At 44.4% G+C, this 27,496-nt stretch overlaps 1 protein-coding gene across 2 annotated transcripts; it reads left to right on the top strand.

Annotated features, from left to right (window-relative positions):
• Positions 1-511: 511 nt before the first annotated feature.
• SLBP (stem-loop histone mRNA binding protein) lies at positions 512-23,685 on the top strand. Of its 2 annotated transcripts, none has more exons than XM_073574425.1 (8): positions 512-669; positions 9,652-9,783; positions 11,227-11,334; positions 11,914-11,976; positions 13,029-13,169; positions 15,932-16,081; positions 17,424-17,475; positions 19,792-23,685. In XM_073574425.1, exons 1-8 carry the CDS (start codon positions 590-592, stop codon positions 19,903-19,905), a joined length of 840 nt encoding a protein of 279 aa, XP_073430526.1. In that variant the 5' UTR covers positions 512-589; the 3' UTR covers positions 19,906-23,685. The 2 variants fall into 2 exon arrangements, with proteins under 2 accessions (XP_073430526.1, XP_073430525.1); XM_073574424.1 differs by having other exon boundaries at positions 11,197-11,334.
• The last annotated feature ends 3,811 nt before the right edge of the window (positions 23,686-27,496 follow it).

Raw genomic sequence — 27,496 nt, 5'->3', positions numbered from 1 at the left:
GCGACAGACGCCGCCATCAACCTCAATAATAAACACTCAGCTGACTCATAGCAGGTATAAAAACCACTCTCTCAGTCAGTAAATCATCACTTCATTTACTACTTGTCTGTTTCCTTTTATTTTAGCGCCAAAATAATGTTTTAAAAAAAAAGTCTCCTAGTATTATGGCGGGGAATCTCTTCAAAACGCTACACGGCCGCACAGTCCCTGACAGCCAATCAGGTGAGAGAACCAGAGACTTCCGTCCCCGCCCACCAACGAGATCGAACCAATAGATTATCACCTTTCCCGGAACACTGCGCAGCGTGTGGAACATTCCAAAAGCGTTTGTTTTCTGAGGGGTGGCTTGTATATTTATGACCCTGGAATTTTTTATTTTAGTGCAGATAAATCTTAAAAATTCATCAGCAAATTCTATTTATTTCTAAAATAGTGTTTCAGTTTATAAAAGTGGGTCTGAAAAATAATAAAAAAGGTGCTTGAGGGAGTGTTTCTAGATTTGTACTCCCCCACCAATTGCTCAGCAGTGGTATATTCCGGCATAGTCAGTTAAAGGCTCTGTTTCTGGCGCGCATCGCTTAGTAGGTGCATGACGCGTCGTGAGGCCGGTGTTAGTGGGAGAATCGCAGTCATGTACAGACACCGGGACAACCGCGCTGACGGCCGCCGGTAAGTTGCCTGCTCTTGAGGGAAATATGCTTTCTCTATAACGCCCTGTTTGTTGGGGTTCCTGTACTGTTTTTTTTTTCAATAACTTTATTAGCAATGTTCAATTACAGTCAATGGTTACAAAGGGTTAAGAAAATGATGTTTTTTGTTTTTTTTTGGTCGCCCTAAAGAAGAGTTTGTGAACGTGAGGGGGCTGAAGTTTTGACTGTGTCCCCCCCCAATCACCTCTCCTGACATCCTCTGCTCCCTGGTAATGGGCACAGTCCATTTTTTATAACCTTATGTAAATCTTTTTTAGTTGTAATGGGTTTTCCAAAATGGACAATCCCTTTAAGAGTGGTTCTGTATGGCTGTAAGAGTGCCTTCTAAGGGTCCATTGTTGGGTATCTGAGGGGGAAGGCATGTGTCCTCTCTAGGCCTCAGTGGTCACACATTGGTATTAGCAACTTTTAATATATGTTTAAAAAGTTCTTTTTGCAAAAACTTTCATAAATAATTCACCAAACAAATCAACAGTGCACCCCGAAAAGGCAAAAAAAAGTGTAATACAAAGTGCTGCACATACAACCGCACCAGGCAATTTTATGCCATAGACAATAGAAAAGTCCTATAAGGCTGTGTGCACACAGAGCATATTCTGTTTAGGAATTTTCCGCGCAGAATTGACAAAATCCACAGATCAAACGACCTGGATTTACGATTTAGTGCTTTTTATAGTGTGGTTTTCCACCTGCAGATTTATAGAATGGAGCAGGTGGAAAACTGCAGCAAAAGCGCACAAAAGTGACATGCTGCTTTTTTTCACTCCGCACCAAATCTGCACGAAAAAAAGCCGCATGTGTACAGCGGATTTTGTTTCACATAGGCTACAATGGTACTGTACATCACATGCGGTTCTGTCTATACGCAGGGCTAAATCCGCTGAGTATATGCAGCAGAATCCGCACCGTGTGCACATAGCCTAAGGCTATGTGCACACGTTGCGTATGCTGCTGCGTTGTTTCCGCAGCGGTTTTGGCCCTGCGGAAACGCAGCAGTTCCGCAGACCAAGTACAGTACAATGAAACCCTATGGGTTTTCAAAAACGCTGTGCTCACGGTGCGCTTTTTTCCCGCGCGGTTTATAAACCGCAGCATGTCAATTGTTTGGGCGGTTTCACACCTTTAACAGAGGTGTAAAACCGCAGGTCACTGCGGTTCCGCGCGGAAATACCCGCAGGTGATTCTGCAGTGTACACATAGCCTTAAGCATTGCAACACCCGATTAGCATAAAAGGACCAAAATCAACCTGGTTATAGCCAGTATAAGATCATATATCAATCACATTCAAACACCTCATTAGCATAACGGCCCAAATAAAACATTGGTTTTATCCTCTACTAGCTGAAGAGCCCGGCGCTGCCCGGGCATAGTAACTAACTGTGGTTAGTTATAACAAATTATAATTATCCTCCATCCCATAGTCCCGTGCCCATATACCCATCATACATATCCACCATCCCATAGGCCTGTGCCCATATACCCATCATACATATCCTCCATCCCATAGTCGAGTTCCCATATACCCATCGCACATCCTCCATCCCATAGTCCCATGCCCATATACCCATCACACATCCTCCATTCCATAGTCCCATGCCCATATACCCATCACACATCCTGCATCCCATAGTCCCGTGCCCATATACATATCCGCCATCCCATAGTCCTGTGCCCATATACCCATCAAACATATGCTCCATCCCATAGTCCAGTGCCCATATACTCATCACACATCCTCCATCCCATAGTCCCCTGCCCATATACATATCCGCCATCCCATAGTCCCGTGCCCATATACCCGTCATACATATCCTCTATCCCATAGTCCAGTGCCCATATACCCATCACACATCCTCCATCCCATAGTCCCGTGCCCATATACATATCCGCCATCCCATAGTCCCGTGCCCATATACTCATCATACATATCCTCCATCCCATAGTCCCGTGACCATATACCCATCATACATCCTCCATCCCATAGTCCCATGCCCATATACCCATCATACATATCCTCCATCCCATAGTCCCGTGCCCATATACCCATCATACATATCCTCCATCCCATAGTCCCATGCCCATATACCTATCATACATATTTGCCATCCCATAGTCGAGTGCCCATATACCCATCACACATCCTTCATCTCAGTCCCATGCCCAAATACCCATCATACATATTCTCCATCCCATAGTCCCATGCCCATATACCCATCATACATATTCTCCATCCCATAGTCCCATGCCCATATATCCATCATACATATTCGCCGTCCCATGCCCATATACCCATCATACATATTCGCCATCCCATAGTCCCGTTCCCATATACCCATCATACATATTCGCCATCCCATAGTCCCATGCCCATATACCCATCATACATATTCGCCATCCCATAGTCGAGTGCCCATATACCCATCACACATCCTTCATCCCATAGTCCCGTGCCCCTATACCCATCATACATATCCTCCATCCCATAGTCCCGTGCCCATATACCCATCATACATATCCTCCATCCCATAGTCCCGTGCCCATATACCCATCATACATATCCTCCATCCCATAGTCCCGTGCCCATATACCCATCATACATATCCGCCATCTCATAGTCCCGTGCCCATATACCCGTCATATATATCCTCCATCCCATAGTCAACCATTATGACATCATAATGAGCGGCGGCAGGGCTTGCAACCTATGATGACAGCGTCGCCATGGCAACCATTGTGACATCATAATGAGGGGTGGGGCTTGATACGCACACACTGCTTCTCCAGTATGCAAATAGGGGCATTATGACATCATAATGAGGGGCGGGGCTTGACGTGCGCACACTTTTTCCCCAGTATGTAGACAGGGGCAAAATTGTTTGGTGAATTGGAACGCCCGGGGTTGAAATTTCGCCTCACAACATAGCTTAGGACGCTCTCGGGGTCCAGACGTGCGACTGTGCCAAATTTTGTGGCTGTAGCTGCGACGGTGCGGATGCCTATCCCGGACATACGCACGCACGCATGCATACGCACGCACGCATGCATACGCACGCACGCGCGTACACACACACGCGCGTGCACGTACACGCACGCGCGTACGCACATGCACGCTTGTACGCATACACACACACTTTGAGCTTTATATATTAGATAATCAGCTTATACCAACACCTTGAAAGAAGAGGCCTGTGCTAAACATTATATTGCAGGCAAAAAAAACAAATATGGAACCATCTCACCCCGTCTTTCACTGAAAGGGCTGAACGGATTCATAAGGTGATGCATATGTTAAATCCGGTAACGCCACTCCCAACACGTTTCCTCTTATCCAAATTCTTCAGGGGAGTAAAAGGCAAAAATCTTGGGGTGATCTTATCCCCTCAGTTACTGTTATCTGCTGGTGCGGCTTAAAACCACAAAGCCGTACAGTAGTATGCTTACCTACATACTTACATACTACACCGCTTTGTGGTTTTAAGCCGTAGCAGCGGGTAACAGTGACTGAGGGGATAAGATCACCCCAAGATTTTTGCCTTTTACTCCCCTGAAGAATCTGGGTAAGAGGAAACGTGTTGGGAGTGGCGTTACCTGATTTAACATAAGCATCACCTTATGAATCCTTTCGTCCCTTTCAGTGAAGGATGGGGGGTGAGATTGTTCTATATTTGTTTTTTTTGCCTGCAATATAATGTTTAGCACAGGCCTTTTTTCTCTTAAGGTGTTGGTGTAAGGCCAGTTTCACATTTGCGCTTCAGGGCGCAGCGACGGCCTGCGCATGGCGGCCGCTAAGCCCCGCCCCCTGCCGAGCCTCCGCCGGTAGTTCCGCCTCCGGGCGCATGACGCTGCATGCGTCATGCGTCCCCTATCTTTATCACTGGGAACGCAGGCCGTGTGCAGTATGCGTTTGACGGCGCATGCGTCCTTTTGACGGTGCGCCAACCAGCGCCAAGTGCAACCTGTTGCAATTTGGTTGCGCTCGGCGCACCGTCAAAAGAACGCAGGCGCCGCCAAGCGCATACTGCGCACGGCCTGCTGCCTCAGTGATAAAGATAGGGGACGCATGCAGCGTCATGCGCCCGGAGGCGGAGCTACCGGCAGAGGAGCTGCAGGGGGCGGGGCTTAGCGGCGGCCGTGCGCAGGCCGTCGCTGCGCCCTGAAGCGCAAATGTGAAACCGGCCTAAGCTGATTATAGAGGATAAAACCAACATTTTATTTGGCCTGGTACACTAATGAGGTATTTGAATGTGATATATTATCTTATACTGGCTATAACCTGGTTGATTCTGGCCCTTTATGCTAATCGGGGGTTGCAATGCTTTATATGACTTTTCTATTATCTATGGCAGGGGTGGGTAACCTCAGGCCCCAGGGACATTTACGGCCCTCGATGACCTTTTAATCAGGCCCCTGAGCAGATTCTTAGGGACCGCATTCTTTGGCAGGAAGCTGTATTTTGATTGCCACAATCTCATTAATTTCTTCTCGCGCGCACACACGCAGTGTTCACTACTGAACATTGAAGGGCATGCAATGAAAGCTTACGTCCTGACACCAGTGCCAGAGTCAGGTTGTACTTTGTTGGTGGAGTTTGTATGGCCCCCAAAGGATGGTATATGAAATATCCAAATGGCCCTTGGCAGAAAAAAGATCCCCCACCCCGATCTATGGCATAAAATTGCTTGGTGCAGTTGTATGTGTAGCACTATTTGTTACACTTTTTTGCCTTTTTGGGGTGCCCAGTCATTTGATTTGTTTGGTGAATTAATGAAAGCTTTGCAAAAAGACTTAAAATATAACTTTTATTAAATAAATTTAATCTCCAATTTGCTAATACTATTGATTTTATTTGGAGGATATACCCATTGCTTTATTTTTGTGTTCACACATTGCTTTTTTTGCAGTTTTTTTAATGCAAATTTTAAGCTGCGTTTTCCAGAACCAGCAAAAGCTGATACTTCAGAAAACTCATGAAGTTTTTTTTTTCTGACTGATTTGGAAAACTGCAGCATGTCGCTACTTTCAGCGTTAATTCAGCACTTTTTTTCACCCATCAAAATCAATGAGTTAGGTTGGTTTCACACTAGTGTTTTTTAGCGCTGCGCTTCGTGGCGGCATTTGTATGTTTTTGTAGTGTGCGCCTAGGCACGCCGGACGCAACTTGTTGCATTTTTGGTATGTCCGACCTGTGTCAAAAAAACACATGCACACCGAATGCGCAATAAATCACATTAGTCTATGGGAACGCAGGCGTGCCCATGTCCATGCGTTTTAAGAGTTAGCATGGCTAGAAACTGGTTAACACGCATGCGCCTAAAAAAAGCAAATGCATACAAAACGCATGATGCGTTTTTTGTATGCGATTATATTGCGCACGAAGCGCAGCGCTAAAAAACTAGTGCGAAACTAGCCTAAGTGTGAAAACTCAGGTAACAGGAAGTTACATCATGATCTTTGAGGGGGGGGGGGGGGGGGGGGCACTAAACGTTATCAGCATGCAAGAGACGGCAAAAAAGCAGCAAAAACATACTTTTGGTAAGCAGCTTCTTTACTGCTAAAAGAGCAGGCTTTTCCTTCAGGAAAAAAAAGCGTATGAACATCGCCAAACTCCACAACTTCTACCGTAGCCATGTTTTTTTTTGGAGGAACGAGCTGTAGTTTGGGTTAAAATACCATCCACATTATATACTGTGCTGAAAAACAGAAAAAAATCCACATCTGGTAAAATAAAGCCTTAAAATTTATATATTTTTTTTTGGGGGGGGGGGGGATTGTTTATTTACGCTCTAAGGCTATGTACCCACATGCAGATTTTTTGCCGATTTTATGCGTTTTTGCTGCGTTTTTTCGCCGCAAAAACACATAAAATAGGCAACCCATTGAATTCAATGGCATTCTGCTCATGCTGCGTATTTCTTCGCGGCTAAATCGCATCGTGGAAAAATAAGCAGCATGCTCATTCTTTTTGCAGAAAGTGTGTGGATGGTACCCAGGGTCTGGAGGAGAGGAGATTCTCCTCCAGTCCCTGGGTACCATATCCCTGGTAAAAAAAAACAAAACACTGTTTGACGAGTGTGACCAACCAGTCAATCAGCATGTGGATTTTTCGCTTATTTCCCGCGGCAGGGACTTGCGGAATTGCTGTGGAAAATTCCGCAAAAAATCCCCACGTGGGTACATAGCCTAAAAGTAACTAAACAGCATTATGGTGCTGCCTGTTTCTTTGTTCCACGGCTGTGGAGTAGGTAAACCAAACCTCTGACTCCACAGCACTGGTCACTACTGAGCATGTACATAAAGTGCAGCACAGATTCATCTCATCTACGACTCACAGCACTGGTCACTACTGAGCATGTGCATAAAGTGCAGCACAGATTCATCTCATCTATGACCCCACAGCACTGGTCACTACTGAGCATGGACAAAGTGCAGGACAGATTCATCTCATCTCTGACCCCACAGCACTGGTCACTACTGAGCATGTACATAAAGTGCAGCACAGATTCATCTCACCTGACTACACAGCACTGGTCACTACTGAGTATGTGCATAAAGTGCAGCACAGATTCATCTCATCTATGACCCCACAGCACTGGTCACTACTGAGCATATACATAAAGTGCAGTGACCCCACAGCACTGGTCACTACTGAGCATGTACATAAAGTGCAGCACAGATTCAACTATGACTCCACAGCACTGGTCACTACTGAGCATGTACATAAAGTGCAGCACAGATTCAACTATGACTCCACAGCACTGGTCACTACTGAGCATGTACATAAAGTGCAGCACAGATTCATCTCAACTATGACTCCACAGCACTGGTCAGTACTGAGCATGTACATAAAGTGCAGCACAGATTCAACTATGACTCCACAGCACTGGTCACTACTGAGCATGTACATAAAGTGCAGCACAGATTCATCTCATCTATGACCCCACAGCACTGGTCACTACTGAGCATGTACATAAAGTGCAGCACAGATTCATCTCATCTCTGACCCCACAGCACTGCCTCACTACTGAGCATGTACATAAAGTGCAGCACAGATTCATCTCATCTATGACTCCACAGCACTGGTCAGTACTGAGCATGTACATAAAGTGCAGCACAGATTCATCTCATCTCTGACCCCACAGCACTGCCTCACTACTGAGCATGTACATAAAGTGCAGCACAGATTAATCTCATCTATGACTCCACAGCACTGGTCACTACTGAGCATGTGCATAAAGTGCAGAACAGATTCATCTCATCTACGACTCCACAGCACTGGTCAGTACTGAGCATGGACATAAAGTGCAGCACAAATTCATCTCCTCTGACTCCACAGCACTGGTCACTACTGAGCATGTGCATAAAGTGCAGCACAGATTCATCTCATCTATGACCCCACAGCACTGGTCACTACTGAGCATGTGCATAAAGTGCAGCACAGATTCATCTCATCTACAACTCCACAGCACTGGTCACTACTGAGCATGGACAAAGTGCAGGACAGATTCATCTCATCTCTGACCCCACAGCACTGGTCAGTACTGAGCATGTACATAAAGTGCAGCACAGATTCATCTCATCTCTGACCCCACAGCACTGCCTCACTACTGAGCATGTACATAAAGTGCAGCACAGATTCATCTCATCTATGACTCCACAGCACTGGTCAGTACTGAGCATGTACATAAAGTGCAGCACAGATTCATCTCATCTCTGACCCCACAGCACTGCCTCACTACTGAGCATGTACATAAAGTGCAGCACAGATTAATCTCATCTATGACTCCACAGCACTGGTCACTACTGAGCATGTGCATAAAGTGCAGCACAGATTCATCTCATCTACGACTCCACAGCACTGGTCAGTACTGAGCATGTACATAAAGTGCAGCACAGATTCATCTCATCTACGACTCCACAGCACTGGTCACTACTGAGCATGTGCATAAAGTGCAGCACAGATTCATCTCATCTATGACTCCACAGCACTGGTCACTACTGAGCATGTGCATAAAGTGCAGCACAGATTCATCTCATCTGACCCCACAGCACTGGTCACTACTGAGAATGTACATAAAGTGCAGCACAGATTCATCTCAGCTACCACTCCACAGCACTGGTCACTACTGAGCATGTACATAAAGTGCAGCACAGATTCATCTCAACTACGACTCCACAGCACTGGTCACTAGTGAGCATGTACATAAAGTGCAGCACAGATTCATCTCTACTAAGTCGAGATCCTTAGATCAGGAACAGAACAGACATTTATAGGAGTATTTCATAACCTTCACAAATTCTTACGAAAAAATGTACAGCACATCCTGCAGTATTCTACTGTTCCCAATGTATTATATATTTTTAGGAGTGGGTCCATTTTTTTGGACTCCTCCAAAATGGACGCTAACTCCAAAGCCCTGCTTTTGTTATAGTTATTGAGAAAAAAATCAGATGTTAAACCGTATGTGTAAAAAAAAAAAAAAAAAATGCACACTCACTTAGGGGGTGGGATAGGAAAAAGCAATTTATACCAACTTATTTTTCCTTATTCCCTTTATAGGAGTTAATCCTGCTATCGCTTGCTCACTTATTCAGTATACTGCGAAACCACATTATTGCCGCAGTGTTATAAAAGGATCTTTTGATGTTGAGCCAATTTCTAACAATGCAAACACTGGGGTCCCTCAGTAGGTCCTCATCTGCCATTTAAACCCATGATTAATATTGTCCGGTGCATGGCTGCCATGTTTAAGTCCCCTTTATTTTTTCTTACATGTCCCTCACATACTTGCCTGTGGCATTTAAGAGGTTAAACTTGTTAACTTTGAGGGTCCCTGCTTTAACACCCCCCAACAATACGTCTTATCACCTATTTTTAATGTTTAATTATATTCTTTGGTTAATTTTCTGTGAAAAATTAAATATTTCTGTCCCACCTTGTAGATCTGAAGCACCCACCCGCTGGTCGCTGGGACGTAAGCGCCGGTCAGATGGTGATTTTAGACGCCATACTGATGAAGAGAAGACTGTATTTGACGAGAAGCCTTCCAGCATCGGTAATGGACGTCCTGACAGGTGAGATGGGTTTACATGCATGGTTACAGAATTCTCCTTTTAATTTAAATTCACTATTAAAGGGGTATTCCACTTAACCCCTTCAAGACCGCCAATACGTGTATATATACTGACCTGAGATATAAGAGAAGATCATCCCCATAAAGATGACAATCCAGCAGCTTTCGGCTGTCCACTATATCTGACAACTTGCTGTATCACAAATGATCGGTGTTGGCACCGTCCATATCTGTTTAACCCCTTAGTTGCTGCTGTCAAGTGACTACATCAAATAAATGGTTAAAAGATTGTGGGGGCTTGCACTTTAATCTAATTGACACACCGAGATCATGATTGTGTGGTCCTGATGTTTGCCATAGCTGTTCATGGCCAAATAGTCTCCCGGCTATAGCGGTCAGTTCAGAAGTTAGCGACATTTAGGTGGTAAACAAACACTTTTTCATTATGGCTATACCACTTTGCATTAATTCCTAAAAATCACCTGAAGGGTTAATAAACTACCTTACAGCAGTTTTCAATATGTCAGGGGGTGCTGTTTTTAAAATGGTAACACGTTTGGTGTTTTTCAATATATAACACCCCTAAAGTCACTTCAAACCTGGATAGGTCCCTCAAAAAAAATAAATTTTGTAAATTTCCTTGAAAAAATGAAAAATTGCTGCTACATTTTTAAACCTCCTAAAAGGCTAGCAAAATAAATTAGTTTTAAAAATGGTGCTGATGTAAAGCAGACATGTGGGAAATGTTATTTATTCATGTTTTTCTGTGGTATGACTATCTGGATTAAAGGGATAATTATTCAGAGTTTGAAAACTGCAACTTTTTTTACATTTTTGTCAAGTTTCTGATATTTTTATAAATACAAAACATATCAATCTAAATTTAGTATTATCATAAATTATAATGTGCCACGAAAAAACAGTATCAAAATCACTGGGATTTGTTGAAACATTCCAGAGTTATGACCACATAAATTGACATTGGTCAGAATTTAAAAAATTGGCCCGGTCACGAAGGGGTTAATGAAAAGCATCCCAAATGCTGTAAGATGCCAATAATAGGATGTACTTGCCTTCCTTGAGTCCATCGCTGACCCCCTTCCACCGCCGCTCCGTTCTCAAAGTTTTGGCAGTAGCCAGTCACTGAGCTCAGAGGATCGTGCGGTCTACCCCGATAGCTGCTGAACTATCTGCTTTTATATGGCAATTTTATTTTATATATTTTCTCAATCTTGGTTGCTTTACTGGGGAGTTTGCAGCTCATGCTATTAAGTTAAATATATTTGCAAACTTAACTTTTTTTTTTTTCTTGTTTTCTGCAATTGTCCGACTGCTGCCTGTAGTCAATGTAGTAGCATTGCCCTATTGTTATCCTGGCACTGATGGGCGGCCATTACTCAATCTGTGATCTTAGGCTGACCTCTCGGCATTCCTGTCCTATCAGCTTCACCACACCAGAGAGCCACAAGCCGGTGTCCAGATGTAAGGACTGGGGCTCAGCCGTGGAAGAGGAAGAACTCTTAATGGAAACCGTGGAGAAAGACTTGGCAAAGTAAGTCCAATATGTCATTTCTGATTTCATGCGGTCTTTTTGTCAGTTCCCTTTGGGTTTGAAATCAGTTTATATCCTTGCATAATGCGAACACGAGTCTGCGGGATGGTCACCGATAATGCATCAACTGCATTGGCAAAAAAATATTTTGCAGCAGATTTATTGGTAAAATCTGTATCTTGACTCTTGAAGGGCCAGGAAATTTTTTGTCACTTTAATTCCCTTCCCCTTTGAAACTTTGTTCTTATCAATAGAAGTACGAGAGCTTATTATTTTTTGCAGGACAAGTTGTAGTTTTCAATATTATATTTGGTTCCCAAATGAAACTTGTACCTGTTTGCTTATACTATATAATGTAATAGTGTTGAAATATATAGTAAAATCTGCTACCTCTGGAGCAGAGCTTCACAGGAGGACAGAATTGACAGTCAAAGGGGATCTTGCGCAGATCCTTGGTTGATAGTAATCAATCTGTCCCCCCACAAAGTGAAAAATGTCATCCACAAGAAAATAAAAAAACTTTAAAGTCCATTTTTTTAATTTATAGATGAAATATTAATTTTATTCTTTGTGTAACAGGTACAGAAGAAAACTGCTCGTTAATGAGCTGGAACCAAGAGAGCGGAGATTGTCGTCTGCGAGGTACGCCGCTTCATTCTATATGTTCTGTCCTAGGGTAAAAGTGTTGTATCGGCTTTTGTGAAACTTATTGAAGCCGCAAGTGCTGACATAGTTACCGTTACTCATCCATGATATCGCCCTCCGGACCTGCGCTGACATGTCACCCACATGACTGATGCAGCTACTCACCTGGCCTCAAGTGTTTATGTACTGTACATGTCTGTGGTTGGCTGCAGCGGTGACGCACATCAGGACTGTGATCTCGTGATAGAAGTGGGTCCGGACCCATTAGTGGGGACTAGCATGTAACGTTTGTTATACGTTTATCCTTTGGATGTTCTGTACATGTATAAGATGAGTACGCAGATGGCAAACCTCAATTATTTTATATTTTTTTAGTGGTGATAAATTTATATGAAAACATTTTGCTTTTGCCATTTTCAGAGACCCATAACATTTTCATTTTTTTGTGATCTGGGGCTGGGTGAGGGTTTTTTTATTTACAATTTTGGCTGGGTACACATTGCGTTAGGCGGGTGCGTTTAACGCATCCGTTACATAGCGGCATTAACGCGATGTAATGGATGCGTTAACGCACCCATAGACTGCAATAATGTAGCGCATTGCTAACGCATGTCATAAACGGCATGCCTTAGCGATGTGCCGTCATTCTGTGATGGACCCTCGGACTCTATCGCGTGCGTTAGTGAGTAGCGTTTAACGCAGTCCGTCAACGCTATGCGTTGAATGGACTGCATTAATGCTATGTGAACCTGGACTTTGGGGTAGATAACACGTGTTGATCGCCTGTGCAAAAAAAAAAATTCTAGCGTTTATAGATTTTTTCCATTAAAGGGTTTATCAATTGGATTAGCTTGTTTTATGTATTTTTAAAACCTTCCTTTTTACTGTATTTAATCCCCATAAGGGAATTGAAGCTATGATTGTCAGATCGCTTGTGTGGTACATAGCAGCCCGCATCAGTTGGGCACTACATAACTAAATATACATATGTCACGTCATAAAGGGGTTAATGGGTTAAAAATCCTAACTTATTTTTATTTTTTTTAAAGTTCTGATTCAAAGGAATCAAAGAGTTCTTCAAACCAGGGAGAAATGGAAACCGATCCGGTGATTCTTGCCAGGAGACAAAAGCAAATAAACTATGGAAAAAACACAATCGCGTATGACCGATACATTCAAGCTGTGCCAAGGTAATAACTTTATCTTCTACGTAACTTATCTGAACATTTTTGAGAATTGTCATGGCTCTTTGGGGTTATCATGTCAAGTGTGCACCAAATAAATTCTCTATCGTCTCATTGGGGGACACAGGAATCATGGGTGTATGCTGCTGCCACTAGGAGGCTGACACTATGCACAGAAAAAGGTTAGCTCCTCCTATGCAGTATGCACCCCACCGACCGGCACTAATCTCGTCATTTTAGCTTAGTGTCAGTAGGAAGTGGATACGGGTCTTTCATTAGACCCATATCTACCTCAGTGTGCGTCGTTTCTTTTCAGGTTTCCAGAGGGATACAGAGTGAATGGTCACATCTGTAGTCCCACAAAGAGACAGAGTATGGCGTGTACTGCCACCCCGTAACCTCATAGCTCTCCACAGCAGGACCAAGAGCCCCCCCTAACACGGATGCATGTCAGGCGATTCTGACTAGTCCTTGTTCCCAGTCTCCCACCCACTCGCCCACTAGAGCCTGTCGGTTTGGAAGAGGCACGGACATCCTTCTACAAGATTCATGGATGCCACCTGGACGATGAAGGTACCTCTTTCCCCAGGTTTTCCTCTTAGAAGGCGGAACAGAGAGAGGGCAAGTATGGGTCCCCCGAGTGGCATGGTTAGGAATCACGGCTCCTTTCTGCATGTAGCCCTGTGACAGCCTCTTTTCTCTCCCTGTTTTCCCCCTCCGGCTGCACTTATCTTGTTCCATCTCTGCAGCCGGTCTTCATGCAGGGATCTAGTCGGGAGCGGTCGCCTCGGCAGTGCAGCGATGTCTCCGCGCCGCCCCGCATTTCCCAGCGGCCGCCACATTTACTCCAGGCCTCTGCTTCAATTTGGTCCTTGTTCTGCGTCGTGGCCACGCTCCGCCTTCATCCTTAGGCGGGCTTCCCGCCCACTGCTCTCCCTCCATGTTATGTGCCCCTGAGGCGGTGCACGGCCCACCCACTCCTAGCCTGCCTAAGGTGCCAGGCGTTCCTTCAGGCAGGCCTAGACACGGGCCTTTCCCTCAGCTCTCTAAAGGGTCAAGTCTCGGCGCTTTCCATTCTTTTCCAGAAGACGTTATCCTCCTGACCACAGGTCATGACTTCAGGGGGTGGCTCATGCGGCACCTCTGTATTGTGCTCCCGTGGATCCATGGGATCTCAATCTGGTCCTGGAGGCTCTACGAGGTTTGTCCTTTGAACCTCAGGGAAGTTTCCCTATCCCTTCTCTCCTGGAAAGTAGCCTTTCTAGTGGCCATCACCTCCATCCGGCGCGTGTCGGAATTGGCGGCCCTTTCTTGTCATCTTCCTTTCTTGGTGCTTCACCAGGACAAGGTGGTCCTGCGGCCCCCGCCTTCCTTCCTTGCTAAGGTGGTGTCCACTTTCCACCTAAATGAGGACATTGTTCTTCCGTCCTTTTGTCCGGGTCCAATCCACCCTCTTGAGCGCTCCTTGAACAAGCTAGACCTGGTCAGGGCGATGAAGGTCTACCTGGCTAGGACGGCTCCCTTGCGGAAGACACTCACTTTTCGTCATTCCAGATGGTGCGCGGTAAGGTCAGCCAGCCTCCAAGGCTACTATTGCTCGCTGGATCAGATCGGCAATTTTGGAAGTCTACTGGGTCAAGCATCGAGTGCCCCCTCCTGGAATTAGAGCTCTCTGCCTGGGCAGTGGGTGCCTCCTGGGCGGTGTGCTGTAAGCTTTGCAAAGCTGCAACTTGGTCTTCAATCCACACGTTTGTCAAATTTTACAAGGTCCACACCTACGCTTTGGTGGACGCCAGCCTAGGCAGAAGGATCTTGCAGGCGGTGGTGAGTTCTCAGACCTAATGGAAGTTTGCTTCTCCCTCCCCAGGGACTGCTTTGGGATGCCCATGGTTCCTGTGTCCCCCAATGAGGTGATAGAGAAAACAGGATTTTTGGTTGCTTACCGTAAAATCTGTTTCTCGGAGCCTTCATTGGGGGACACAGCACCCTCCCATGTTCTGCAACTCCTGTTGTGTGTTGGTTACAGTTGAGTTGTCTGTTCTGTTTCACTCTATTTTGTTACTTCTACTGCTTTCTCACTAACTGACGAGATTAGTGCCGGTCGGTGGGGTGTATACTGCGCTGGAGGAGCTAACCTTTTTCTGTGCATAGTGTCAGTTTCCTAGTGGCGGCATTATACACACATGGTTCCTGTGTCCCCCCCAATGAAGGCTCCGAGAAACAGATTTTGCGCTAAGCAACCAAAAATCCTGTTTGCTACATCAGCCCCTTTCCAACAAATACATGTTATAGAAGTGGTTCTATGCAGCATGAACCAAAAGGGCCTTTTGGCTGCCATCTTTGTATTCCCCTGGTTACACTGCGGCCAAGCTTTGTGAAATCATCATTTCTGGGAGGAACAAAGCAAAGTTTAGTTACTTTCCCAAGGGAAAATATAGGTATACTCTGAAATCTTAATACATTTAGAAAATTGGAACTGCATTACTTCCATAGAAAATGGGTAAACGCTACATTATGTACATATGTAATACTGAAAAAAAGAACTAAAATATTTCTAAAGAATTACAGGAAAAAAGGTACTTGGATTTATTGTCTTAGCTGGCACCTGTACACACTAGCTTGGATGTGCAGGTCAAATTAAACCTGGAGAAGGTTGAAGCTATTTAGGTGGCTGAAATTCTGCAATTTGCTTCCAAGAGAATGGTTTACTTGTTCTCCTTTGCTCTATATGTAAACTGCTTTTTGCAATTTATTTTTTTTCTTGCCAGACAATCAAGACAGCAAAAAGTTCATCCTCGGACTCCAAATAAATTTAAGAAATACAGCCGCAGATCTTGGGACCAACAGATTAAACTTTGGCGTATTCAGCTACATGCGTGGGATCCCCCAAAAGAGGATGGGGACGATCTGCAACCATTGTAAGGAGCTTTATTGCTTTTCTTAGTTTATTCAATAAACAGCTGTGGCAATTCTTGCCTGGCATTATTAAACCTGCATGCTCATGTGTACTGAAATCTGACATAAAAGAATGTTGGGGTTCAGTTGCTGGAGGCACCTTGCAACTCTTGAAAAGGATGGTGGATCATCTTGTTTGGTGGGTCGTCCTTCCACCGCTTAACAATCTGTCTGTTTTCCTGCTGCTCGATAACGTGGTCATCCCCTGTAGAACGTAGATGAAAATACTAGCTTCATCTGGCTGCTTTTTTATTATAGTAGGGGCACAGCATTTCAGTGGCTTTTGTCCTTTTACTGGAATATCTCACTGGCAAATGATTGACCCCATACTGTTTAGCAACTTTTTTTAGTCCTATGCAATTCTAGGATGTATTAACAGAAGCATTCAGTCTAGATGACGTGAAGTCATTATTGCCCTCTACTCCTCTTTGGTCAGACCTCATCTGGAATATTGTCCAGTTTTGGGCGCCACATTTTAAAAAAGACATCAACAAACTGGAGCAAGTTCATAAAAGAGCGACCAGAATGGTGACCGGTCTGCAAACCATGTCTTATGAGGAAAGGTTGCAGGATTTGGGAATGTTTAGCTTGCAAAAGAGAAGACTGAGAGGAGACTTAATAGCTGTCTACCAATATCTCAAGGGCTGTCACATTGTAGAAGGATCATCTTTATTCTCATTTGCACAAGGAAAGACTAGAAGCAATGGGATGAAACTGAATGGGAGGAGACACAGATTAGATATTAGAAAAAGCTTTTTGACAGAGTGATCAATGAGTGGAACAGGCTGCCACGAGAAGTGGTGAGTTCTCCTTCAATGGAAGTCTTCAAACAGAGGCTGGACAGACATCTGACTGGGATGATTTAGCGAATCCTGCTTTGAGCAGGGGGTTGGACCAGATGGCCCAGGAGGTCCCTTCCAACTCTACGATTCTATCCTTTTGATTGACATATTAAAGCCATTACTCCTCTCCTTTGCAGAGATATTTACTTGTAAAATTTAGATTATCTATTAAATACAACGAAGGGTTACCAGAGGTTTTACTTTGAGGGGCGTGTACTTCCCCTGCATGAGGTTGACCAATCAGAAGGTGTCATGCATGGGAGAAAAAACCACACCTCTGCACTGACTTCTGCAGCTACTGTGTAGATATAGCAGTTATGTATTGCTACACACATCCTGACTGAAGTTGGTGTCTATAACACCATCTTTATCTTTCCAGAATTCTTGTGCAATTTATGCCAATTTGGTGCATGTTTAGCTGTAAATTATGCTGCAACAAAACACCTGTAATTTTATTTTCCAGCTCTGAAGGGATGATATGCTCAACCTCTGACCATGAATCTGAAGAGAACCTTGTAAGTAAAATAAGTTTCCCACCATGAGATTTTTGACCGTTCATATTTACTGCGCAAAAAATCCAGTCTTGCGTGTAAGTGGATGTAGTTTGTAGAATTCTCTTACCCATTGTTTTTTGTAAAATTACCTGTGTTTTGGAAGCCAAGTGTAAATTTCTCTTGTGGGGAAATGCTAGAGTTTTATGTGCAGATTTTCTCAATAGAATTGCATTACATACGAAAATCTGTAAATAGATTTTACGGCTAGTATTAAAAATGATCTTTGAGCCTTCATTGGTGGACACAAATAATCCTGTTTGTATGCTGCTGTGGCTAGGAGACTGACACTATGCAAAAAAACATAGCTCCTCAGCATTGTACACCCCACTGACTGACACAAAGCTCATCAGTTAGTGAAAAAAGCAGTAGAAGTAACAACACAACTGTGTCCAGGCCCAACAGAAGGCCCATAGGCAGACCTGACCCTTGAGGGGGGGTTCGAAGAGCCTGGAGTTGAGGCCTGACTGGAGAAAAGCCAGGATGGAAGTAAGGGAAATACACAAAAGCTGATTGGTTCTGTGCCTTGATTTTCTTGACTACTCATCAGTGAGAGGGTGCCGTTCCCCAGTGAACGCTCTAAGAAAGATTTTACGCTGAGTACCCAAAATCCTTTATTGCTTTGTTGGGGGACAAATAACCATGGGATGTCCTAAAGCAGTCTCAAGGGAGGGAAAAGAAGATGGCATGTGACTGTCGCTTACATGTCTGTCTGTCTTCCCTGGCTGGCATCACTGTAGAATCTCACGAAAGTTCAGAGATGACCAGGTAGCAGCCTTTAAAATCTGAGTTGCAGAGGCCTGGTGGCATATGACTCAGATGGCTCCCACTGCCTAAGTGGAAGTGATCCCTTACAGCTGGAGGGGGTGGTCTTTAACACAATATGCCTCCAGTGTAGTTGAGTGAGTCCAGCGGTAGATTTAAAACCAGGACGACCCTTGCTGTGACCCTCAGGGATGACAAAGAAGCGGTTCTTAAAAGGTAGAAGCGTAGAGCTCTGACCTGGTCCAGCTTGTGAAGTGACCTTTCAGGAGGATGAACTTAAGATAGTTCTCTTTTCTGCCTATGTCCTTGTTGATGTAGAATGAGGAGACCACCTTAGGAAGGAAGGGACTGGTATGAGAACCACCTTGTCCTGATGGAGAACGAGGAAAGGAGAGCAGCAAGAACTTCCAGCTCAGACTCTTCTGACAGATGTAATGGCTACCAAAAAAGGCAGCCTTCTGGGAAAGTGAAGACGAAATGTCCTCAATGGGTTTGAAAGTAGGCTGCTGAACGCATAAGACTAGATTAAGATCCCACGGGTCTACCGAAGGATGATACGAAGGAGCCAGACGAGCTGCTCCTTGAAGGAAGGTCTTGACCTGGGGACGAGAAGCCAAATTTCATTGAAAAAGAATTAAGTGCAGAGAACTGACCGTTGTGGGGGTTCTGAGAGCCTGGAGTTGAGTGGTTCTGTGCCTTGATCTTCTTGACTACTCATCAGCGAGAGAGGAGGAAAGAGATGAGGAAGAAAATGAGACCATGGGATGACCAAGGTCTCAAAACCAATTGCCAGGGGGGTTGTGAGACCTGTCTATGAAGCAAGGCACCTTGTGATTCAACAGAAATGCCATTGGGTATGTTGGGGGTGCCCCATCTCTGGCAGATCTGATCGAACATGATGTGGTTGAGGGACCACTCGCCTGAGGTGAGACTTTGACTAAGAAACTGCTTAATTGTCCATCCCTGCAATGTGCACTACCGATATTGCTGGCAATGCAGCACTTTGCCCAAAATGGAATACAGGAGTCCTCCTTCATAGCGAACTTACTGCGCATTCCGCCCTGGTGATTTATTACGCCACGGCCATGGCGTTGTCTGAATGCAAACTAGATGCTTACACCCAGGGTTACCTGTATCCCCCCCCCCCCCCCCCCCCCAAATGAAGTGATAAAAATGTGTTTTCAGTGAGTTTCCACTGCAGAAAAGCTTGTCTGCGATTCCACCTGCGGCTGTTAACGGCATATGACAGCTGATGAGATGTCGTGTGGAGAAAGATGCAGGCTCAGTGCCTGAGCCTGCATCAAAGTGGGGTAGACTACCTTGGACATACCTATATGGTTAATAACCTTTTCTACTCATTTACGGACCCAAAATCATTTCCGTAATTGGATAAATTCACACACAGCAGATGTTTCTATAGCAGCCTATTGATTGTCAGTGACAGAACTATATAGTACAATTCCACAGAGCTGTGCCTATAGTCTGACTCTAACCCTTGCTGTTCTTTGTTTTTAGTTTTCAGGCACTCCAACCAAAGTCAGAAAAATGGAAGCGGAGGGAGGATTTGATTTAAATACCTGCCTAAATGAAGGTGCTGACGATGACTTTGCTCAGTTAAGTGTCAGCTGATGGCGTTTCGCTCTCCTACATGTGCAGCACATGGATTTTTTTTTTTTTATTCCTATATATGTATATAGGGCTCCCTGGGGATGGAGCTCGTGTTCGCTGCTCGTTGTGCAGCCTTTATGTAGAACTTTATGCCAAACAAGTCCTGTGATGCCGGCAGCTATATATTTTGTGGAGCACTTCATATTGGAACAGCTGTGCCGTCAATGCCCTACCTACTGCTTGGAGTGGATGCGTCTGACCGTTGCTGGAAATAATCCATTTCTAATACTTTTTTTTTTTTTTTTTTGTTATATAACTGGTGTACTGATGTTAAACTTTGTCCGATATTGCTGACACCAGGGTGGATCACAAGCCCCAAGAAAAGTCTTTGCACTGTTGTATGTTCGGAGAGATTACCACGGAGTACTTTTAATAAGTAAAAATTTTTTTTTACATTTTTCAGCTTTGGTGATGCTTTTAATGAATACCTAAACTAGATTTTTTTTCACATAAAAAATTTAGTGCAATTGAAATTTGCTGCCGTTTTGCTCTGCAGCACTATTCCCACGTGACTGCTTCTGCAGCACCAGTCCCACTCACACAGCATCTGTTTGGCACAGTACTGCTTTCTCACTTAAAGGGACTCTGTCATCTCATTTTTGGCCTATAAGATGCAGCCACTGCCATCAGGGGCTTATCTTCAGCATTACAGAATGCCCCCGATGTAACCTGAAAGATAAAGCCGCGTTAATAACTCGCCAAGGGGTCTGGTCCAATGGGTGTTGCGGTCCAGTCTGGTGCCTCCCAACTTCTAGAGATGACTTCCTCCTCCTTTGGCTGCGGCTCCTGTGCAGGCGCACTTTGCCCTGTTGGGGGGCAGAGTAGAGTACTGCAGTGTGCAGGCGCTGGACCTCTCTGACCTTTCCCGGTGCCTGCGCACTGCAATACTCTGCTCCACCCCAACCAAGCAGCGTAAGTGCGCCTGTGCAGGAGCTGCGGCAGAAGTAATGAGAAGGATGTCATCGCTAGAAGATAGGAGGTACCAGACAGTGATACCCTTCAGACTGGACCGGACCCTGGAGTGAGTGTAATCTAACTTGTTTATCTTTCAGGTTACATCGGGTGGGGGCTTATCTACAGCATTACAGATAAGCCCCTGATGGCAGCTGCATCTTATAGGCTGAAAATGAGCTGACAGGGCTCTCGTGCAGATGTCGCAGTACAATGGATGGGCTGCCACTCTCCCGACCTGAACTTGACAGCCACGTTATATGCCTCAGGCTGTCAAGTTCGGGTTGGAAGATTGTCTGTATCCCTAGTCTGAGACTTAAAGGGTCAGGAAAACACACCAGCATTTCCAGAAGCGTGTATTTTAATACTTGGATCCTTATGACAGAGATGAGACTTTATAATCAGCCTTTGTAAAAGTGTGAATATTTGTACCATACCTCATTACTCTTCCTTCCATGCTGGCAGTGCGGTTTTATCTGCCCAGTTCATGCTACCTTAGCAGCGGATTTGCTAAGATGAGTCCTCTTACTGAAGCTTAAACGTCATTTACAAGCTCTGTCCTTGTTTGAGCATGTGAGGATAAAGTGGAGAAATCCCCAGGAGGATGGATAAACACGTGCTTTCACTGTGGTATTAAAAAAAAAAAAAAAAAAAAAAAAATAGAAGCAAAATAAGGTAATGAACTAGAGTTACTGATTTTTTTTTTTTTTAACACAAAAGCTGATTAATAGTTAGTCTAGTTTCTCTTTATTGAAAGGCCAGGTGGCCACTTGGGTAGGACCCAAGACTACACTAGTTTGATGCAGGCCTCCCGTCGTCCTCAGGAGTCTCCTCTGGGAATGGGATTAAGAAAAAAATGGTATTTCTCTTGAAACTTTACTGTTAAACATTGAATTTATTTGAGTAACTTGTCAGCTCCAGCTTTTAGAAATTGCTCGTGTCCATGTTACTGCCCTCACGTGTTAAAAAAAAAAACCCATAAATTGAATACAGAAGAGTGAGGAGTGTGATCATCGTACGCCGTCCCTTGTTGCCTCTACTGTTTTCAGCTGGGAGCAGAGATCTGCAGTGTGAACTCTGAAGATTAGAGTTCAGGCTGCACAGCAGTGACCCCTGCTGGCAGGAGAGTACTGTTGGCAGTTCATTTAAAGGAGATGTCATCAGGAAGTGACCAATTTTTTTTTTTCATAAAACTAATAAAAATGTATACATTATGGCTCTGTTCTCATTAAACTTCTGCAGTACACTTGAGGTTTCTCTGAATCCACCTAAAAATGGGATTCAGAAGGGGCCATGGATCGCAATGACACGAACAGCATTCAAATAGCCATCTTTTTTTTTTTTTTTTGTTTTTTTTCTTCTGACTGTGTCCGTTTCTTCATCCGGGCACAAACGTGGTCTGCTACATTTCTTTGCCCGTGTAAACAGACACTTTCAGATGAGAAAACCGCGTTTATTTGAATTCTGTTCACGACGCTGCGTTTTATAACCCCATTGGGGGTTCATCTGATTCCCCTTTCTAGGAGGGATTTGGGTGGAATCCTTGGACATGTCTGCAAAAAATTCAGTGTGAACTGGGCCTAATGAGAAAAGTGGAAAAAAAAAATTCCAAGTTTCACACAGACCACTGGGGCTAGTTTAGACTCGTACTTTCTGTCCTGTCAAGAAGTTTTCAATCGCCTCGTTGCAGACAGGGCTGTGGAGTCTGTAAGCCAAACCTTCAACTCATCAACTTTCCATGACTTCTACTGCATGACTCCAAGTCCCTCATACCAGGGCTGTGGAGTCGGTAAGCCACATCTCCGACTCCACCAAAATGGGCTCCAACTCCACAGCCCTGGTTGCAGACAGAATTACAATAAAAACTCCTATATACGCAGGTGAGGTCACAGCTTGCCTCTGCCTCCTACCTTCACAATGACCTGCACATACTCCTTAGATGCTTTAGTGCAAAAAGTTTGGGGTCACTGTTTAATGGAGAGTTCATAAAACACTAGAATAGCCCCATTTCTGTAAAAATCTTGCAGTTTTCATAATATTTCACACGCAAGTAAAAAAAAAAAAATACGTAAAACTTACATACTTTGATTAAATCTTTACAATCTTACTGATGACGTTCTCTTTAAAGGGGAGGCTCAGGATTTTATCCCTTGCAGCAACCAATTTCCAGTTCATTCATTGCTCCTGTGGCCTCAGTCTTTTCCTGGCTTTAGTAGTTATGCCTGTATGCCAGAAGACCGCTTAATGGGCGGGGCCGACGGCTTCTCTGGGGCGGGGCCGACGGCTTCTAAAACTGCAAATCCTGCCAGTTAGTGGATACTATTTATATAGGATAAAACCTAGTGACTGGTTCTTATATTCTACCCAATACTGGATGCGCTGAGTTTGTGACATCGACAGAGCTTCCCTATACGTAAACCTGAGCCCTCTTCATGGAAAATCTAGCTAGCAAAACACAAGGGATCAGATTTGCTTTACAACTAGTTTATCACTTTGTTTCACCCTCCAAATTTTAGTATTCTCCATTGATTCGTCCGTGTCTGACTCGCTCCGATCTGGGCACGGTGTAAACAGGACGTTCTCGTCTGACCAGGCTGGTTACATTGGCCTCTTTCCGTGTTAACTTCCAACGTTTTCTAAGCTTTTTGCTGTGATAAAACTGATACTTGAATTTTATTACTCTGTACACATTGTAAATGTTCTTGTACATGCAGTTGTATACCCGCTGTTAATAACATCTGTAACAAATGAAAATTTTTGTTTCTTCTAAATAAACGATTGCTGTCTTTTTTTGGTCTTACAAAGTCTTCTCTTTATTACAGGGGGGTTGGTGGGTGATTTTATAAGAACACGGGTCATCCATGTATCTTCTAGACTAGCTGATAATTTGCGACAAACACACAAGCTTGCTTGTTTTTATTTCATTTTTTTATGCCGGCAAAGTATTGGCAGCACAATGTCTGATGTAAGTGCCATGCTGGTAACATGCACAGAACAGTTGTATTAACAATGGTTCTGTCCCCATCATTGTTCTTCTTTACCTTTTATAAAGAAGCCAGCATACTCCAAACTAGATTTAAACAGCAGACAAAAAGGCAGTAACACTTACCTGCCCAGATCTTGGAACAAATGCTCTACAGGGTGCAGCCAGCCCATAAAGCAAGATGTCAGCATCACAGGTGCAACATACCAGATCAACAGCCACTCTCCACCTACCCATTGATGATTTGGCCAAAATACGTGAGCTCGTAACCCACGCCAAGGGTCCCCACGCTTACAAGACCCTACACTAAACTAATTGGCAAAGCCACTAAAGTCTCAGTCTCCAAAAATGTGATTTAAACAGCAGACAAAGGCAGCAACACTTACCTACCCAGATCTTCGAAAAGAAAGTCTTAGCGGGGAACATGTTTAGACAGATTACCACAGAATATTTTAATAAGTAAATTGCTTTTTACATTTTTCACAATTAGTGATGTTGATGCTAACCCTTTTCTGCTTTCATATGTTGCTTTTAAGAAGAGCACCTAAAAACAAAAAGCTGCCGAGCAGTCACGTGGGACTGGTGCTGCCGAGCAGTCACGTGGGATTGATGCTGCAGACAAGATTATTTCAATTGCACTAGATTTTTGATGTGACAAAATATATATATAATATATAAAAAATATTTAAATGTTACATCAAAAATCTAGTGCAATTGAAATATTGTCTGCAGCACCAGTCCCACGTGACTGCTCTGCAGCATCTGTTTAGTGCTGGTCGTCTTATGTAAGGGCTCGTGCACATGTCTGAGCACAGCGTGTTGGATAGGCTGCCGGTCTCTTACCCTGAACTTTACAGCCCAATAATATCCCTCAGGCTCTCGGGTTCGGGAAGGAAGATTTGCAGACTGTCGATGCGACGACCGTAGTGTGCGGATTTCTGCATGAGCCCTTAGTCTGAGACTTAAAGGGCCAGGAAAAAAAACAATACTGGCTCCAGAAACCAGTATTTTAATATTTAATGGGAACCTGTCAGCAGGATTGTGCACAGTAACCTACAGACAGTGTCAGGTCGGTGCTGTATACTGATTAAAATACCTTGGTTAATGAAATCCATCTTGTGGTTGTTTAATCTTTATTTCATGTGTCAGTAGTTCTTCATGTTCAGCTAGAAAAAAAATCAATTTGAAAATGGCACCTGCTGTGCTGTAGCAGCTATCAGTGTATGTATCTGTGATCCAATAGCCGCTACTGCGCAAGCACTGCTGGCGCCGTCTTACAGGAGAAGAGAAAATGCCTCCAAGATGGTGCTGCCTGTGCAGTAGCAGCTCTTGGCTGTTTTGTAAATCAAAATGAATATCCCATGGCGGTCTGGATTTGGAATGACAGATACTCAAACGCAAAGTGAAAAATGAAATTACAGGCTGATCCAACTTCAGGGGCAATGCCTCAAGACAAGGAATTGATGAGTGTGTGGCCTCCACGTGCATATGATCCTGATGAGGCGGCAGATGGTCTCCTGAGGGATCTCCTCCCAGACCTGGGCTAAAGCATCTGCCAACTTCTGCACAGTTTGGTGCAACGTGATGGTGGGTGGAGCGAGACATGATGTCCCAGATGTGCTCAATTGGATTCAGATCTGGGGAACAGGCAGGCCAGTCCATAGCTTCAATGCCTTCATCTTGCAGGAACTGATGACACACTCCAGCCGCATGAGGTCTGGCATTGTCCTGCATTAGGAGGAACCCAGGGTCAACCACACCAGCATATGGTCTCACAAGGGGTCTGAGGATCTCATCTCGGTACCGAATGGCAGTCAGGCTACCTCTGGCGAGCACATGGAGGGCTGTTCGGCCCTCCAAAGAAATGCCACCCCACACCATTACTGACCCACTGCCAAACCAGTCATTATGAAAGGATGTTGCAGGCAGCAGATCGCTCTCCACGGCGTCTCCAGACTGTCATGTCTGTCACGTGCTCAGTGTGAACCTGCTCTCATCTGTGAAGAGCACAGGTGCCAGTGGTGAATCTGCCAATCTTGGTGTTCTCTGGCCAATGTCATTTGCCCTGCAACGGTGTTTAGCTGTAAGCACAACACCCACTTGTGGACGTCGGGCCCTCATACCACCCTCGTGGAGTCTGTTTCTGACCGTTTGAGCACACACACACGGATGTTAATGGCTTGCTGGAGGTCATTTTGCAGGGCTCTGGCACTGCTCCTGTTAGTTTTGAGATGTCTGTTTTTGCTTTTGTTTCTATCTTGTTGCTTCTTTCTCACTAACTGATTAACCTAGTGCTGGTCGGTGGGGTGTACATTACTGAGGAGGTACTAACTACTTTTGTGCATAGTGTCAGCGGCATACACCCATGCTTCCTGTGTCCCCCAATGAAGGCTCCGAGAAACAGATTTTACGGTAAGCAACCAATAATCCTGCTTTTACTGGCAGTGCTGTTTTATCTGCCTAGTTCAGTCCACTTTAGCAACTTATTTGCCAAGATCAGTACTCCTCTGCCTCATGCTTAGACATCACTTACCAGCTCTGAGCCTGTAATGATAAAGTGGAGAAATCCACAGGAGGACAGATCAAATCAGCTGCTATGACAGCACGAACTATGCAGATAAACAAGCACTTTCAGCATGGGATTAAAGAAAGTAAATGAAAAATAAGGTAACGGACTATTACAAATTACTGTTTGTTTTTTTTTTTTTGTTTTTTTTTGCTACAAAAGCTGATCAATAATGAAGGTTAAAAAAAGTTTAGAAGCAATTTGTATTGAAGAGTCGGGCCCAGTTGTGGAGGACCCAACACTCAATACACTAGTTTGATGCAGGCTCCAGTCCTTCACCTCATGAGTCTCCTCTGGTAATGTAAACCTAGGGACAACACATCTTGAGGAAAAGGAGATCAGCAAATCGGACAGCATTCATTTCTGATTATTACCTCCTGTGCTCGATAACCTTGAGCAAACAAAAAGCTTGTTCTTTTGGTAAACTTAATCTATGCCGGCAGACAAAAAAAAAAAATCTGCAGCACGTTGTCTGGTGTAACAGTGTCATGCTGGTAACCTGCGCGGTACATGGCACAGAACAATCGTTCTGTCCCCATCATTGTTCACCTACCTTTACAAAGAAGCCGGTAAATGCCAAACTACGGTTCTTGACAATAGCCGGATTGGCACTTAATACCAGGCTTTTTTTTTTTTCTATTCTCTCGTCACTGCTTTTGAAGTTCATATGCAAATTTGCCCTCAACAAAGGGTATTTATCTCCTAAGAGCATTTACTTTTTTCCTTGCGTGATATCATTTCATAAAAAAAAAAAAAAAAAAGCGTCATACAGAAGGTCAGAACAGACTTGACACCAGATCGAACTAAGATCACCTTTATTCTGTTACTGACATGATAAAGTGTGGGAGAGGCTATGAGCGCACTGTAATGTCATGACCTGATGCCTGGGATTACAGCCAGAGCATTGTGTAAGATGCTGCTTGTACGATCACCCATTCTCTGCTGCAGCGCTCCTCTCCCGGCACTGTCAGGTCATTACATTCTGAATGTCATTGTAGTGCTGGTAAAGGGCTGTGTTGAAATGCAATAATTCCAGCTCCAGGAGTGGGGAG

Source organism: Dendrobates tinctorius, unplaced genomic scaffold, assembly GCF_039654945.1.
Source record: "Dendrobates tinctorius isolate UK_male_01 unplaced genomic scaffold, ASM3965494v1 ptg000039l, whole genome shotgun sequence".
Lineage (NCBI taxonomy): Eukaryota > Metazoa > Chordata > Amphibia > Anura > Dendrobatidae > Dendrobates > Dendrobates tinctorius.
Note: the sequence above shows the minus strand (reverse complement) of the source record. Positions and strands in the feature narration are given on the sequence as shown.

What these genes read in the sequence shown, in the direction of transcription:
- SLBP (XM_073574424.1), top strand. Translation starts at nt 590, where the DNA reads ATGACGCGTCGTGAGGCCGGTGTTAGTGGGAGAATCGCAGTCATGTAC. An exon ending in GTGGAGAAAGACTTGGCAAA is followed by an intron (nt 11,335 to 11,913) that starts GTAAGTCCAATA and finishes TTTGTGTAACAG; the next exon opens with GTACAGAAGAAAACTGCTCG. An exon ending in ATGAATCTGAAGAGAACCTT is followed by an intron (nt 17,476 to 19,791) that starts GTAAGTAAAATA and finishes CTTTGTTTTTAG; the next exon opens with TTTTCAGGCACTCCAACCAA.